Source organism: Nesoenas mayeri (genome assembly GCF_963082525.1).
Source record: "Nesoenas mayeri genome assembly, chromosome: 1".
Taxonomy (NCBI): domain Eukaryota; kingdom Metazoa; phylum Chordata; class Aves; order Columbiformes; family Columbidae; genus Nesoenas; species Nesoenas mayeri.
In genome coordinates, this window is record NC_137541.1 from 88,816,405 (window position 1) to 88,830,196 (window position 13,792).

Consider the following 13,792-nt stretch of genomic DNA (forward strand, 5'->3'; position numbering starts at 1 on the left):
CATCCTATTGCTTCTCTGGCAGTATGAGCAAGTAGTTTTCTTCAACAGATCATAGTGGGAGGAGTGGCCAACACCCCAGATGATGTGCAGAACTACGCTTCTTGCACTCTTCTTGCATCCAGCTTGAAAGCAAGCAAATGCGGAAACGAGAGAACACAAGACAAAGCACAGACCGGACCTATCGAGGCTTGTGTGACGTGGCTGCTGGAAAATGAATTCATTCAGGTTCTGGACTCTGACAATGATATGAAAGGTAACACTGGTGTTCTTCCCAGTAAGGGCAGTTAGCAGTTTTGAATCAGTAAACCTTCTGCAGCTGGCTAGATGTTTAATGTAACTTTAAAATGAGGACCTCTGTCTATTTTTGTTTTTATTTTAAAGAACCACGTGTATCAAGAATTTTTTTTAGCTTTTTGGAGGGTGTCTTTATACCTCGTTTAACATTTTTGCATGCGTGTGTTCTTGAAAGGCCTCTCTCTGCACATCACCTCTAACACTGATGCATCCTAGTCTACAAATTCCCAAAATATCTTGAAAGAAAGCATACTTTTACTACAGGATTTGTGAACATTATAGACTATGATTTTTGTCTTTCTGACGAGTACATGCTAAGAGAGTACAAGTCTCTTCTAGAACTGCTAAGTGTACGTGGTTGCACTTTTTCCTGATTTTGGCGATTTTCTTAAAATGGCTAAGGATGAGACTCTTACAGTAAGAGTAAGAATCCCCATTACAGGTTATTTGGTATCTCCTTTTAAAGAAAAGATTATAGGAGATATTTGGTGTTCCGAAGAAAGAAATACTCAAAATGGTAACTCCTAAGCAGGATGGCAGATGGGATTCCAGTGATTTTTGTTCAAATAGCTGTCACAACTCTTAGTCTGAGTAGTTAGAGGGATCCAAGCTTATGATCTGGCCTCTGAAAAAGGCCAGTTTAGACCTAGACAAGTCTAAACCTTTTATTGTTTCCATTTTCCTGTCTTCAGAATGGAGAAATACGTCATTTCTTCTTGAAAAAGGAGATAGGAAAGTTAGTAGAATTTATATCTGTAAAATACTATGCAATCTGAAAATGAGGTATAAACTTGCACTTAAATGTTTGTGGGTTATGTTTTGTTTTTTCTTAGCAGCAAAGGTTTATCATCCAACGCATCTTGGCTCAGCTACCCTTTCCTCTTCTCTTTCACCAACTGAAGCCATGGAAATCTTTGCTGACCTGCAGCGAGCTATGAAAAGCTTTGTTCTGGAGAATGATCTGCATATTGTCTATTTGGTAGGTTCTCATTCTGTGTTTTGTGTTTTGTACTGCCAAAACTATGGAAAGGAGAGAAAGTACAATGCAGACTTCTTGAGGGCTCTATGAACATAGGGGTTTTTTTTGTGCTTTGCTTAGCTCATCCTTCATGAAGTTTCTTAATTGAATGTTCTTCAGAACTAGTCTGTTCCCATAGTGTCTATTGTGTAGATGGGTGTCGTGTGCCTGTCTAAGCCCATTGTGGTCACTCCTGAGTTCATAAGGTTTCCAAACTTTGTAAGTTTCAGGAGGGTAATGGTAATTTTTCTGAGACACTTAATGAAATGAATTGGGGTTTTTTGTATGTTTGGGATCAGCAGGCTGCACCTCAGATTACTTTTGGAGACTCAGAAAGCTTTTGGGGTTATAGCGTCTATTTTGCCTACAAAAAGCTTCAGAGAACAACACTGCTTTCTTCCTATGTGTGGGCCTTTCTTCAGTTCAGTAACAGTGAAATTTATCTCTGTTTTAGTTTACTTGCCTGGTCATGCTGCCAGGGCTAAAGGAAGGAGTGTACTAAATCTTTTGACGGGAAGGTGTATCAAAGTTTATCAAGATTTATGTGCACATACACTTAAAAAGCTAAGCAGTGCTATTTAGGGCCTTTGGAGAGGAGGCCACAAACCTGTGAAGATTAGTGAGGAAACAAGATGGAGTTGTAGTGAACATCTTAAGATCCAAGACTGCCAGAGGCCCGTCATGTGATCATCATTCCAAATTTGACAGTGGTCTTTAGCCTCCTTAAGTGTAAAGTGTATTCTCTTTACCAAGCTGAAAAACCAAAGGCAAAATTTAGGTATCTTGCCTGAAAAAAAGTTCACTTGAAGGAGAATATGCTTGCAGTTACAGGAGTTGTTGAGCTAGAGGACAGGGGGTGGGAGTCAGGAGATTCAGGATGCCTATCTCTGCTTGCTATGTTCATTAACCTAGTTACTGGCTGATACCGATAGATTTTTTTGGATCTACTAGCGTCCCATATGTCCCCATATCTCTGTTTTACAGGACCACTTATATTTTGTTTTGTTTCTACTAGACAGAGTGAACTGGTTTATATCATTATGCACCCGTGTATTTTTTCCCTGTTTGCATCTCCAAAACAGAAAAAAAAAAAAAAGGATTGTTTTTGTTCCTGTTCTGGGGTAGGGACAGTGATGGCGAGAGATAGATATAGATATAGATAATATTTTTTTACACTTTACATTGTATTTGCTGCACCTTGTCTATTACACTGTTGAACAAAATGTTCTTATCTTCCATTAAGCTACCCTAAAATACTTTCTTGCAAGTCAGTTAGTTTTCAAGGCTGAAGGTTTGTTTAGTTTTGATGGGGTTTGTTTGTTTTTATTTTATTTTAAAGAACAGTTCTCCATGTGTTCCTTATGGGTTACAGGGAAATTATCTGCTATCATGCTATTTAATTCTCTTAGGCTTGAATTTTTTACTTATACCAATATGAGACTGAATTCGAAAACCTTGTATTTTAGGAAAACTGATAAAAACAAATTTGCTAGGCTAGGAAAAGAGGTTTTTTTAAAGAAAAAAACCCAAAAATGCCATAACAAAACAACATAAGACAATCCTCCACATTAATAACTCTTGTTCTTCTCAGCATCTGATATTCTGTATTATGTTAAATGCTCTCCAACAACTGCTAGTTATTTCAAAGTAATTAGTCTTGAAGTATATCCATACAGATATGAAGACATTTTGTCTCCTCATAGTGAAACTGACTCTGTGCTGACTGAACAATAACAGAATTGGTTTTCTGTCTAAAAGTGTGTGAATGCTTTGGATGGCTTTTTTATTAGTGTTAATAAAAGCTGAGATTTCTTGTACTTCAGGTAAATGAAAGCTTCAGCAATTTCTAGCAAAATCTGTGTTCTGTCCTACTTTGTCAGATGATGGCAGTGGTTAGTGTAGTTGCTAGTGGTTTTAAGAGGTTGATAGATATTTGTTAGTTTTGTTAAAAAAAAGAATAACGTTTTGTTTCGTTAAGGGAGAATAAAGATGCAGCTTAAAAATCTTCTAGTGACTTGGATTTAGGGAGCAATCTGACAAAGAGAGCAGCGTAGAGGAAAGGGACCTGGGGGTCCTGGTGGACAGCAGGATGACCGTGAGCCAGCACTGTGCCCTTGTGGCCAGGAAGGCCAATGGCATCCTGGGGTGTATTAGAAGGGGGGTGGTTAGTAGGTTGAGTGAGGTTCTTCTCCCCCTCTACTCTGCCCTGGTGAGACCACATCTGGAATATTGTGTCCAGTTCTGGGCCCCTCAGTTCAAGAAGGACAGGGAACTGCTGGAGAGAGTCCAGCGCAGGGCAATGAAGATGATGGAGTGGAGCATCTCCCTTATGAGAAAAGGCTGAGGGAACTGGGTCCCTTTAGCTTGGAGAAGAGGAGACTGAGGGGTGACCTCATTAATGTTTATAAATATGTAAAGGGTGAGTGTCAGGAGGATGGAGCCAGGCTCTTCTCGGTGACAACCAATGATAGGACAAGGGGTAATGGGATCAAGCTGGAACAAAAGAGGTTCCACTTAAATTTGAGAAGAAACTTCTTCACAGTGAGGGTGCCAAAGCACTGGAACAGGCTGCCCAGGGGGATTGTGGAGTCTCCTTCCCTGGAGACATTCAAAACCCACCTGGACACATTCCTGTGTAACCTCATCTAGGTGTTCCTGCTCTGGTGGGGGGATTGGACTGGATGATCTTTCGAGGTCCCTTCCAATCCCTAACATTCTGTGATTCTGTGAAAGATTCCAAATTGTTTAATCATTAGAGTACCTATATGAGTCAGATCTCATCAGTACAAATATTTTAGAAAATCTGGTTTAAAAGAGCTTTTACTTTCTTCAGGGTGCATGGTTATGACTCAGTGCCCCTGAGGAGTGTGTAGGATGCTCTAACCACATTCCCTAGGCTGTATTTTTGTTTACCCAGAGCTCTGTTCTGTTTGTTTCTCTGAAAGAGTTTTTTGCATTGTCTTATTTTCATTAGGTCACCCCAGTGTATGAGGAGTGGACCACAATTGATTGGTACCAGTTTTTCTGCTTGTGGGAGAAGCTGCCTGCCTCAATGAGACGTGTGGCTGAACTGGTGGGGATTGAAGAAGGCTTTCTGGCTCGCTCTGTAAAGGGCAAAATCATAGCTAAAACAGAGAAACAGCACAGACAAATGGCCATCCACAAAAGGTAGCCACAAATGAATGTGAATGTGAAAAGGCTGGAGGCTATAACACATGAATTGGACAGGTTCTGTGTTTGTTTTCAGGAACTGGCTCCCTTGCTGAGACAGCTGATAGCTCAGAGAACCTAGACCTGTTCTGCTCTGAACTGAAGACAATGCTGGCACAAGATGTTTGTGCTGATGTTTATGGATATCACCTTCTATGTTCTATGTTATAGTACCATTCTGGCCTAGCTATCACAGTGCATTTTGCAGTGTGTACTAATGTGACCTGGATGATAATTTGATTTCCATGTGTGCTTCCACAGGTTTTTCACCAGTCTTGCCCTTCTGGATTTGATCAGTGAGGTTCCCTTGAAGGATATGACAAAGAAGTATGGCTGTAGTCGTGGCCAGCTTCAATCCTTGCAGCAGTCTGCTGCCACCTATGCAGGTGAGTTGTCTGGGCAAAATACCCTGGGACTCTTAGGCTAGTCTGTTTTCTTTCCTTCCATATAAGGGGGTAAGATAGCCACAGTGTGGTACTGACAACAAATAGTCTTGTAAAACCACTTCCAGCTTTATAGCTTAATCTGTGGTTCCCCCTGCTTTGAGGTGGAACCACAGAATTTGCTGTGGGACAGGGGCCGGCTGAGTGGAATCAGGCAGTAGTGTAGCATGCTGAGGTACTGAACAGGGATGTAGTTTGTTCAGTAGTAAGTATGGAAATTAAGTACAAGTCTATTCTATCAGGAAAGAGTACCTTTCAGCATGGGTAAATTTTGGGGGTTCTAAGACTTAGTATGTCTTTCTCCTGGTTGCAAAGTTATTAGGCCAGAAAGTATAAGTTTATAGTTTTCAAAACAGAGTGAGTAGTTTCTGGGTCATTTATCGCCAGATAATAAGAGGGCAGATATCTGTCACCTTTAACTTCCTTAAGAGGGCTGTGTAGGAGTAGAAGTAACAGCCCACCATGTGACTGAGATTTTTTTTCTCTCTATTGCCTCCATTACTACATGAGTGGGCCTTCGATTTTTAAGACAGTTTTAGCTCAACTTGTGAAGCCCTATGTGTGGGTTGCAGCATGAGTCAAGGCCCCAAAAATGAAAAGGTCACGCCAACTGATGCAGAGTAGTTTAAATTAATTCTGGTAGTATAAATAACTTCTTGTTGTAGCAGTTTCATAATTCTCTATTCCCAGTATTAATAATTTTCACAAAAGTAACTTGGGAAGTAAAATAACTGTTGACAGGACATATAGCTAAGACATATGATAAAAGGTGTATTCTATAATCACTGTAAAAATAGTGAGGGATGCGATGTCTTTCAGTTATTGTCATAGATGCAATCTGTGAGTGAGAAACTATCTTTTCCCTGCTCTTTTCCTCCTCCCATGTGCTGTTGTGACCTTTATCATAGGCTTTGCTACCTCCTATAATGCTCTCAGTAACTGAAGTTCTGCTCTTATGGACATCAGTGCTGGCTTTCCTCGAAGACCTGTGGCTTCACTGCTTGTTCTGTCTTCTTCAGTGTGTTTGGTTCATAGGAATCCTGTTACAGGACATGCATGTGCATCACACTTTAAAGATCAGCGTCTTTGAAAAAGCAGTGTCATTCAGAATTTCTACCTCACTGAAAAACTAGTTAATTCTAGATTAGAGTTCTGTGAGACCGGCTCCTAGTCATAATTATAATAAACATGAGTTAGTTTCTGTAAGTAATGGGAAGGTGAGAAATGTGAAGTGAATGCCTGTTCAGATGAGGCGGGGAAATGAACCCAGCTCAGTAGAACTGAACCTGGAGTTAAGACACTGATATAACTTCTTTGTTCCAGGAATGGTGACGGTTTTCTGTAATCGGCTGGGCTGGCACAACATGGAGCTGTTGCTCTCTCAGTTCCAGAGCCGCCTCACTTTTGGGGTTCATAGGGAGCTTTGTGACCTGGTACGAGTGTCTCTGCTGAATGCACAGCGTGCTAGGATGCTTTACAATGCTGGCTTTGTCACAGTGGCTGATCTTGCTAAAGCCAGTCCTGATGATGTGGCAACTGCTCTGAAGAATTCAGTACCATTCAAAAGGTGAGAAATCTTTAAGTCCAGAAGTCAAGTAAAGGAGTTTGTTTGTTTGTAAGGTGAAGAATTACAGGATGAAACCTGTAATTAAATATGGCCACCTTTTGGGACTTGATGCCGAATGTTAGCTAGAAATAACATGTGGGTCTCTCTGACTGATCACAGTCATTCCATGATTATATTGAAATTAATAGAAGCATCTTTTCTTTGCAGTATAAGTTTGTGAGACCTAAAATTTCTTCTTGTTCCTCTTTTCAATGCACTATTTAGTCCTGGGTGAATTGTTAATGCTTTCTGGAGACCTCTTGCTGCCTCTAGAAGGCAGCTCTACCATATAATCAAACAAGTTGATGGTTTATTACTGTATATCATTTGAGATTCCCTGGTTATTTTCATGTTAGTGCAATGGCTTGATCAAGTACCTGTAGGACTGTGCCATGACACCTGTTTGGTTCATGCTTCTGAAGATTTTGTTATTTGAAAAACAATGCATGAAGCAGGATTGGTTCAGGCCTGGATCTTGCCCTAGTAGAGAGCTGCGACTCAGCTAGGGTATGTTCGGACACAGAAGCCTGGGAATGCTTCTGGGATGTGCAGCCAGTAACCTCGACATCAATTCACATGTAGAAAACTGAAACAGTTATTTCCTATCAAGTGCATTATATTTTGGATATAGTGCTTCTGTGAAGCTAGGAAGCTGTGAAGCTAATTGAAAGGGGAACAGAGTAGTGTCAGGTCCTTGTGTTGTTTGTTATATTCTGTGTGAATGTTTACGTATGTCCTTTACCTTTCCTGTAGTGTTCGTAAGGCTGTGGATGAAGACGAAGAGTCAGCAGAGGAGCGTCGGACTGTGCGCAGCATCTGGATGGCTGGAATGAAAGGCTTAACAGAAAGAGAAGCAGCTTCCCTCATTGTGGAAGAAGCCAGGAGACTTCTCCAGCAGGATCTGGCGCTGATGGGAGTGCAGTGGAACCCAGAGTCTTTTCTTGAGTCCGATACATCCTCTATGATGAGCAGAGAGTCAGAACTGGAAGACAGACTACATAGGTCTTCTGAGTCTTCTAGGGTGTTAAGCAAAAAAGGTTGCAGAGTTCAACATTGTAATGGCCTTGGCTCTCAGACTGGAAACTTATCAAATATTAAAAAGGGATATAAAAGGCGACTAAGCAGTAGTACAGAAAACTCCAGATTTGAGAGTGAAGTCCCAGGCAGGAGACAGCCTCGATCAGAGGAAGGCAATGATGATATTGTGTGCAGTCCTAGGAAACGGCTAAATGTGTGCAGAAATAATGAAAATGTAGAAGGAATTTCTCTGGTCAAAACCAAGATGGATTCTAGGAGAGCAATTCTAGAACCTTCTACTGAACAAGAAAAAACACCAACGTTGAGAACATATTTTTCAGCCTCTAGATTGCTAAAAAGTATGGACATGCATTTAAACCGGACTAGGAACAAAAATACTGCTTCAAAACTACAGAGGTCACTTCTTGAAGATTCAAATATGCTTAGTGTAGACATACAAAAGCCTCCCGCTTTCCACCCCACGATCTCTAAAGAGAATCCTTTTTCAGACCAAAATAATAAGGAATTTATGGTAACAGGGTCTGTAACTCATCAAATCTCAAATTCTGTACAGATGGGGGCAATTACTCTTGGGAAGAAAGACAAAATGGAAGGATTATTTACAGAGTCTACCAGCAGTAATGAAGGCATGCCTCAGGGGAGACCATGTTTTCAGGCACCTGTTACATTGCGGGGTATTCCACACACTGATGTGGAGGCACGTAATATTGTAGAAAGTCTAGTGATACCTGCTAATGTTAGGACACAGAGAAATGAAAATATGGATGATAAGCAGAGTAAAATAAATAAAATGCAAACAGATGCGAGCTGTGCTGTGGTGATGATTGGTAAGCAGCAGATGGCTTTAGATGCAGATCACTGTAACGTGACAGCCAACTGCTCTGGAAATGAACATGTCCATAGTGGCAGCAGGGTGCAGAAGCCTGTGCGTTTTTGTCCTGGTGAGGATAAACCCTGCCATATTCAAATTCAGAATGGCGGCAAAAATGGTAGCGAAAAGTCCAATGGAATATCGTTACAAGCTGAAGCACTGCAGAAAGCCAACAGTCATCCTAAAGATTTTCTGAAAACCTCTCTGATGAAATCCAGAGGTGTTTATGATGCAGGTGATGTTCAGGATAGTCCATCCTCTGATCTGTTTTCTGACTTTGAAGACAGCTTCCAGTTGGATACTCAAACTGAGATGATAATAAAACAGGAGGGAGCAGCTGGAATCACAGGACAGCAGGGAATGCAAAGTTCAAAGCTGGCAGTGATCCCACGGCAGGAGATCTGCAAGAAACTAAGCACTTCACGGACTGAGAATGCTACTGATGAAAGGCTGGCTGCAACAGTTAGGAAACTGGGCTTTTCAAGTCTTATCACGACAAATAACGTTACAAAAAACACAGCTCAGCACTGCAGTAATAATGTTTTGGAGTCTGGAGGCCTTAATTTACAGGCCGTAACAAAGGAAATAGATTCTGCACCTTACCTTAAAGAAAGTGATTTCTCAGTGACTGACTCGCAGCTACACAGTTTTCTACGAGATTACCACACCCAAAATGCAGTGAAAGGGGAGACTGTGTCTATAGACCTTGATAAAGCAACCTCCCCTTTTGGTAGGGAGCACATTGTACAAATAGAATGCCACCCTGTCCCTGAAACAAGCCTGAATATGAGTGATAGCTTGCTGTTTGATGATAGCTTCAGTAATGTCAGCGACCTTGCAGCTGTTCACATTACGGAAGCTGACAGAAAGGAACCTGTGGAGAAGCAAGGGGCTTTGGTTTCTCCAGAACATCTTTTGCAGAACCTAAGGCCTGTTCAGAATAAGTGTGATGTCAGTGGCAATCAGAAGGAGCATCAGGACCGTGCACAGGGTAACAATGTATCTCTAGCATTCTCAGAACTAATAGCTGAAGTTTTAGATCATGCAAACTCACCGTCTTTTCTGGAAGGTCTTCCTTCTACATTTGACCGTCAGTCAGGATTAAGAAACCCAGTGATGTGTAACAATGACCTCAGATCAAAGGATTTAGTAGCAGATAAAGGTGAAAAGCTCCAGAGAAGCCAGAAAGCTTTAGACAAGAAAACCCATCCAGTGGTGTGGACTGACCACTCATTTGAACTAAGCCCAGGATTGCAGGACGTATTAGACAAATGGCATAGTCCCTCAGGTATTGAACCAGTTTCAGTAAGCTCCTGTTTGAAAGAAAAGTTAGTTGTTCCTATTACCAATCAAGAGCCAGATCCAGTTTTTGAATCTGATCGTTGTCATCCGGAGCCTTTGCCCACTTGCCAGGATTTAAAAAGCTATTTCAAGGTTAAAGAAAACAAGCCAGAAGACTTGGATTTTCAGAAAACAGACTGCATTACACTTCCACTCAAGGGAAGCAACAGAACATCCTGTCCTTCACCAGATAGTAATAATGCGTCTATTCCTCCAACACCCCCAAAAAAGGTTTTTCCCAAAAGTTCTGTTTCTCTCTCTGTGAAATCTTTAAGGAAGAGACAGGTTGCCTGCATGGATGAAGGGCAGATGATTCAGCCACAGCAGAATAGCGAGGGCAATGCAGAGCAGCAGGAAAAAACACTCCAAGTCAGTCCTGGGATTGTAGAGCAAATTGAGGCTGATGAGATGAAAGATGATTCCACTATAGACCAAGGCTTTTCACTGCAGCTATCTCAGGATGTTTCTCCACTTGTTCCCTTAAGCGATGAAAGTTTCACTATAATTGATGTAGCAAGTGACAAAGCACTTTTCCAGACTTTCCTTGCAGAATGGAAGGAGAAAAGCAGATTCTCCATCTCAGTGGCGTGCGAAAGAACAATATGTCTTTTATCTCCCAAATCAACGATTGGTGGCAAATTCAAAAAAGGTCAGTTCTGTGTACCAGCTCATAGTTTTGTGAGCAGCGGGGTGGCATCTTCAGGTTAAAGCAGGAGTGGAGAATGAAAGGGTGTGCAAAAAAGGAGTAAAATTAACTGATATTCATTGAATATTGTTAGTCTCAGTAAACCAAAGGAGCTGAGTGTTAGTAAAAGATAGAATTGGTGTCAAGTGTTTCATTGATAGGTCTTTGGTGACAGTAGTGAAGGGTTTAGCAGCTTGCTTCTGTTTGAGAGCATCTAAATATTCTTAACATTTCATTGTGTATACAATTTTGAAATGGATCTGTGTTGTGCAGTCCCTTTCTCATGTATCTTTCCATGTCATAAGCAAGTTTTAGTATATTTTAGAATGAGTAATGTATTTGACAGTAAATTGTACAGATTGTTCATGGTCTCCACCGAGCAGTGTTACTTCTGGGTTTGCCTCTGAACCAAGGTTAAATATTTTTGAGTTTGCAAAAAGTAAACTTTGTTTAATATATGCATGTGCAAAATTTGGATTAGTCTCTGGATTGTTGCAATATTGCTTCATTTTTTTTTTCCACAATTATACAGCAGTTTGCTGCTGCTGTATAAACATACTCTTCCTTTAAAAAAACAAGATTAAGCAGTTAGATTCTTTGTTGTCATATTTCCATAACAACAATAAAATTTCTTTACTGTCAAAATATATTTTTGACAGATAAATGTAAATGTTTTTCAGAGTGAAAGGAAGGAATGTATTTCTGTCTCAACTCTTGAAGAGATTGCTAGGAAAGGCCGGAGTTTTGCAGGGATGCTGTATGGGTGGTTGTTTCTGTTAAGATAAAGTTTGTTTTATTTGTTTTGGCTTAGGTTTTTTTTGTTTAGGGTTTGGTGTTTTGTGTGGTGTGTTTTTTTTTTTATTTCCCAGAAAAAGAAACACAGACTTTTCTCCCTATAGGTACATTGAAGATATATATTCATTTTTAAGAAATTTAGGATCAAATGTATGTATTTACATTTTCAGGATCCAAACTCTTCTATATTTATGGATAGCATTTTATAATCATAACTTAAAAATTATTCCTTTAGCAAGTTCTCCTCAGTGGAAGCAAGTTAAAGATGATGGATTTCCTGTCCAAGGCTGCGAAGACATCTTGGTGGTTGGATTGGCAGTATGTTGGGGTGGAAGAGATGCCTATTATATCTCTTTGCAGCAGATACAAGACCAGACTGGTAAGTGAGCGGACAGGCTGTGCCGGCTGACATGACACTGCATTTCAAGAAAGTACCTTCAGCAGACAGGCTCTTGGAAGTGTTTTGAGTGTCCCAAACCCAGCTCAGTTGTGTGATGGAGTAATTTAGTCACATTATTCAGCAGTCTTAACGTGTTGAATACACTTGAAGACATTGCTGTGGATACATCTCTGTTACAATAAGGCCAGGTAATTGGCTCAAGCACTGGACTGCTGAGCATGTATATGGCTAAAATGTTTGCTTACTCCCATGTTCTCCTTAGCTTACTTGCTTTTCTCTTTCAACCTCTTTCAATTTTTGCTCTCCAGAACAAATCTGACACTAGAATGGTGAACATAACCCAATCACTGCACCATGGGCTTGTGGCTAGTGTTTGATTCCTGGCTGCTCTTTATTTAGTAGTATAGAGACAGCATGTTGCTTTTGGGAGCATTTTCTGGTTTGATAAAATGTGTAATATCTGTATAGATTTGTTGTTATTTGTTCACAGTCTGACTCTAGTTTTTGTGCTTTAGGTGATTGTGTTCAAGATTTTTCTCTTGCCTTTCTTTATCACACAGTGGGTAAAAAGATGATTTTTGCTTGTGTTTCCTGGCTTAGAGATCAGTATGAGTTTGGCACCGCCACCTTTGGACAAAAACCTATCTGTAACAGAGAGACTGTATCATCTGCAGCTGCACCTACAGAAGAAGCCCAAGCAGGAGCGCTCACTTATCATGTATAACTTCATTCAGCATTACAAGACTCTGGTGATGGCTTGTGGAATCTCCTTGGAAGGAAATTTTGAGGATCCAAAGGTCTGCAGGATTAAGAAATTTAGTTTTGGTAAAACTACTAGTTTAAACACACCACTGTAAAGACAGAAATACCTCCTGTTGCTTCCCCTCTGTTATTTAGATTTGAATATGCACATCAGTCAAGGGGTTTAGTGAAATTTCCTTCCAGTGGGAAATCTAGAAGAGTATGTAGAGACGACTTCTTTTGCTATGTGTGTTCATACCTTGGGCGGGGAGGTTGAGGTTAAATCTCTCCCCTGTCCCAGTGGACAGGGCTGAACTCTTGTTTTGTTGCAATAACAACCCTGGGAATGAAATGGCAGAAGCACTTCTAAAGTGGCCAGATTATTGATTTTAAGAGCAGAAGACTTCATAAGCAAAAGATTTATCCACTGTGTATATAGGAACACCTTGCTACCACTATTTTCCCCCAAACAAAAACCACATGTAATTTCAAAAAGTTTGAGTACCATTTGTATCTCTAATGAAACACTAGAAAGACGTAAAAGCAGCTGCTTTTCCTTGTTAGGAAAAGCTCTAGATGCATAGAAGTTTCTGGGGTTGATTTTTTTAAAGCTTGCATCACACATGGGCTGAACAGCATCATGGCAATATGGAAGTCTGCAAGTAAGCAGTTAAGGTGTTCAACACAAGGACAAACTTAGTTTTTTATACCAATATATAGTTTTAGGACAAAATTTAAGAGCAATAAAAGTAGCACCTTTCCCTGCACAGTTCTATATGTTAAATGGAATGATACTCATATTTTTCCATTTTAATGATGCAATGAATATATACATATACACATACTTTCTCCCTCCGCCCCCCATAGATATATTATTGGTTTTTACCTTCTGTTTGCATGGGAGAGACAAGGTAGAAACCTGTGTTTCATCCTATTTTGACAAAAAAAAATTGAAATATATCTATAAGGAAAATTGCTTTGAAGACAGTGGGAGGTACGAGGCTCACCGTGAATAAAATTTGCCTTGCAGAATTCTTGGTACTAGTGCTGAAGTGCAAAAAACCAGGAGAGCTCAGCTTGACTAATATTCTAGATCAATAGCAAGTTCTGATTTTTACAAACTCTGTTTTCAGATTAAACATGTTTTGATCCTGATTTTAATATTTAATCCCCTTTGTGTTAGGTTTTAATAAATGAATAAGCTTGAGGACAACACTTCTAGATGTGTTCAGTTGACAAAGGATAAGGTTTTCAAATGTGTAGAATTAACTTTGAGTTAGAATGAAGCTTTTCAACAACTCATGCCATCTTGAAGTTTTTATCTGAAATCACGTAACTTTTCCACAAATT

The 13,792-nt window shown here is 40.2% G+C and overlaps 1 protein-coding gene across 1 annotated transcript in view; it reads left to right on the plus strand.

The window, feature by feature from the left end:
* POLQ (DNA polymerase theta) overlaps positions 1–13,792 on the plus strand; it is a gene marked incomplete at both ends in the record, with an annotated part of 54,588 nt that overhangs the window by 22,700 nt on the left and 18,096 nt on the right. The window contains 8 exon segments of the mRNA XM_080352278.1: positions 49–253; positions 1,131–1,273; positions 4,287–4,480; positions 4,784–4,908; positions 6,289–6,532; positions 7,325–10,470; positions 11,537–11,680; positions 12,302–12,498. Of these exon segments, the coding sequence (XP_080208404.1) occupies positions 49–253; positions 1,131–1,273; positions 4,287–4,480; positions 4,784–4,908; positions 6,289–6,532; positions 7,325–10,470; positions 11,537–11,680; positions 12,302–12,498 (4,398 nt within the window).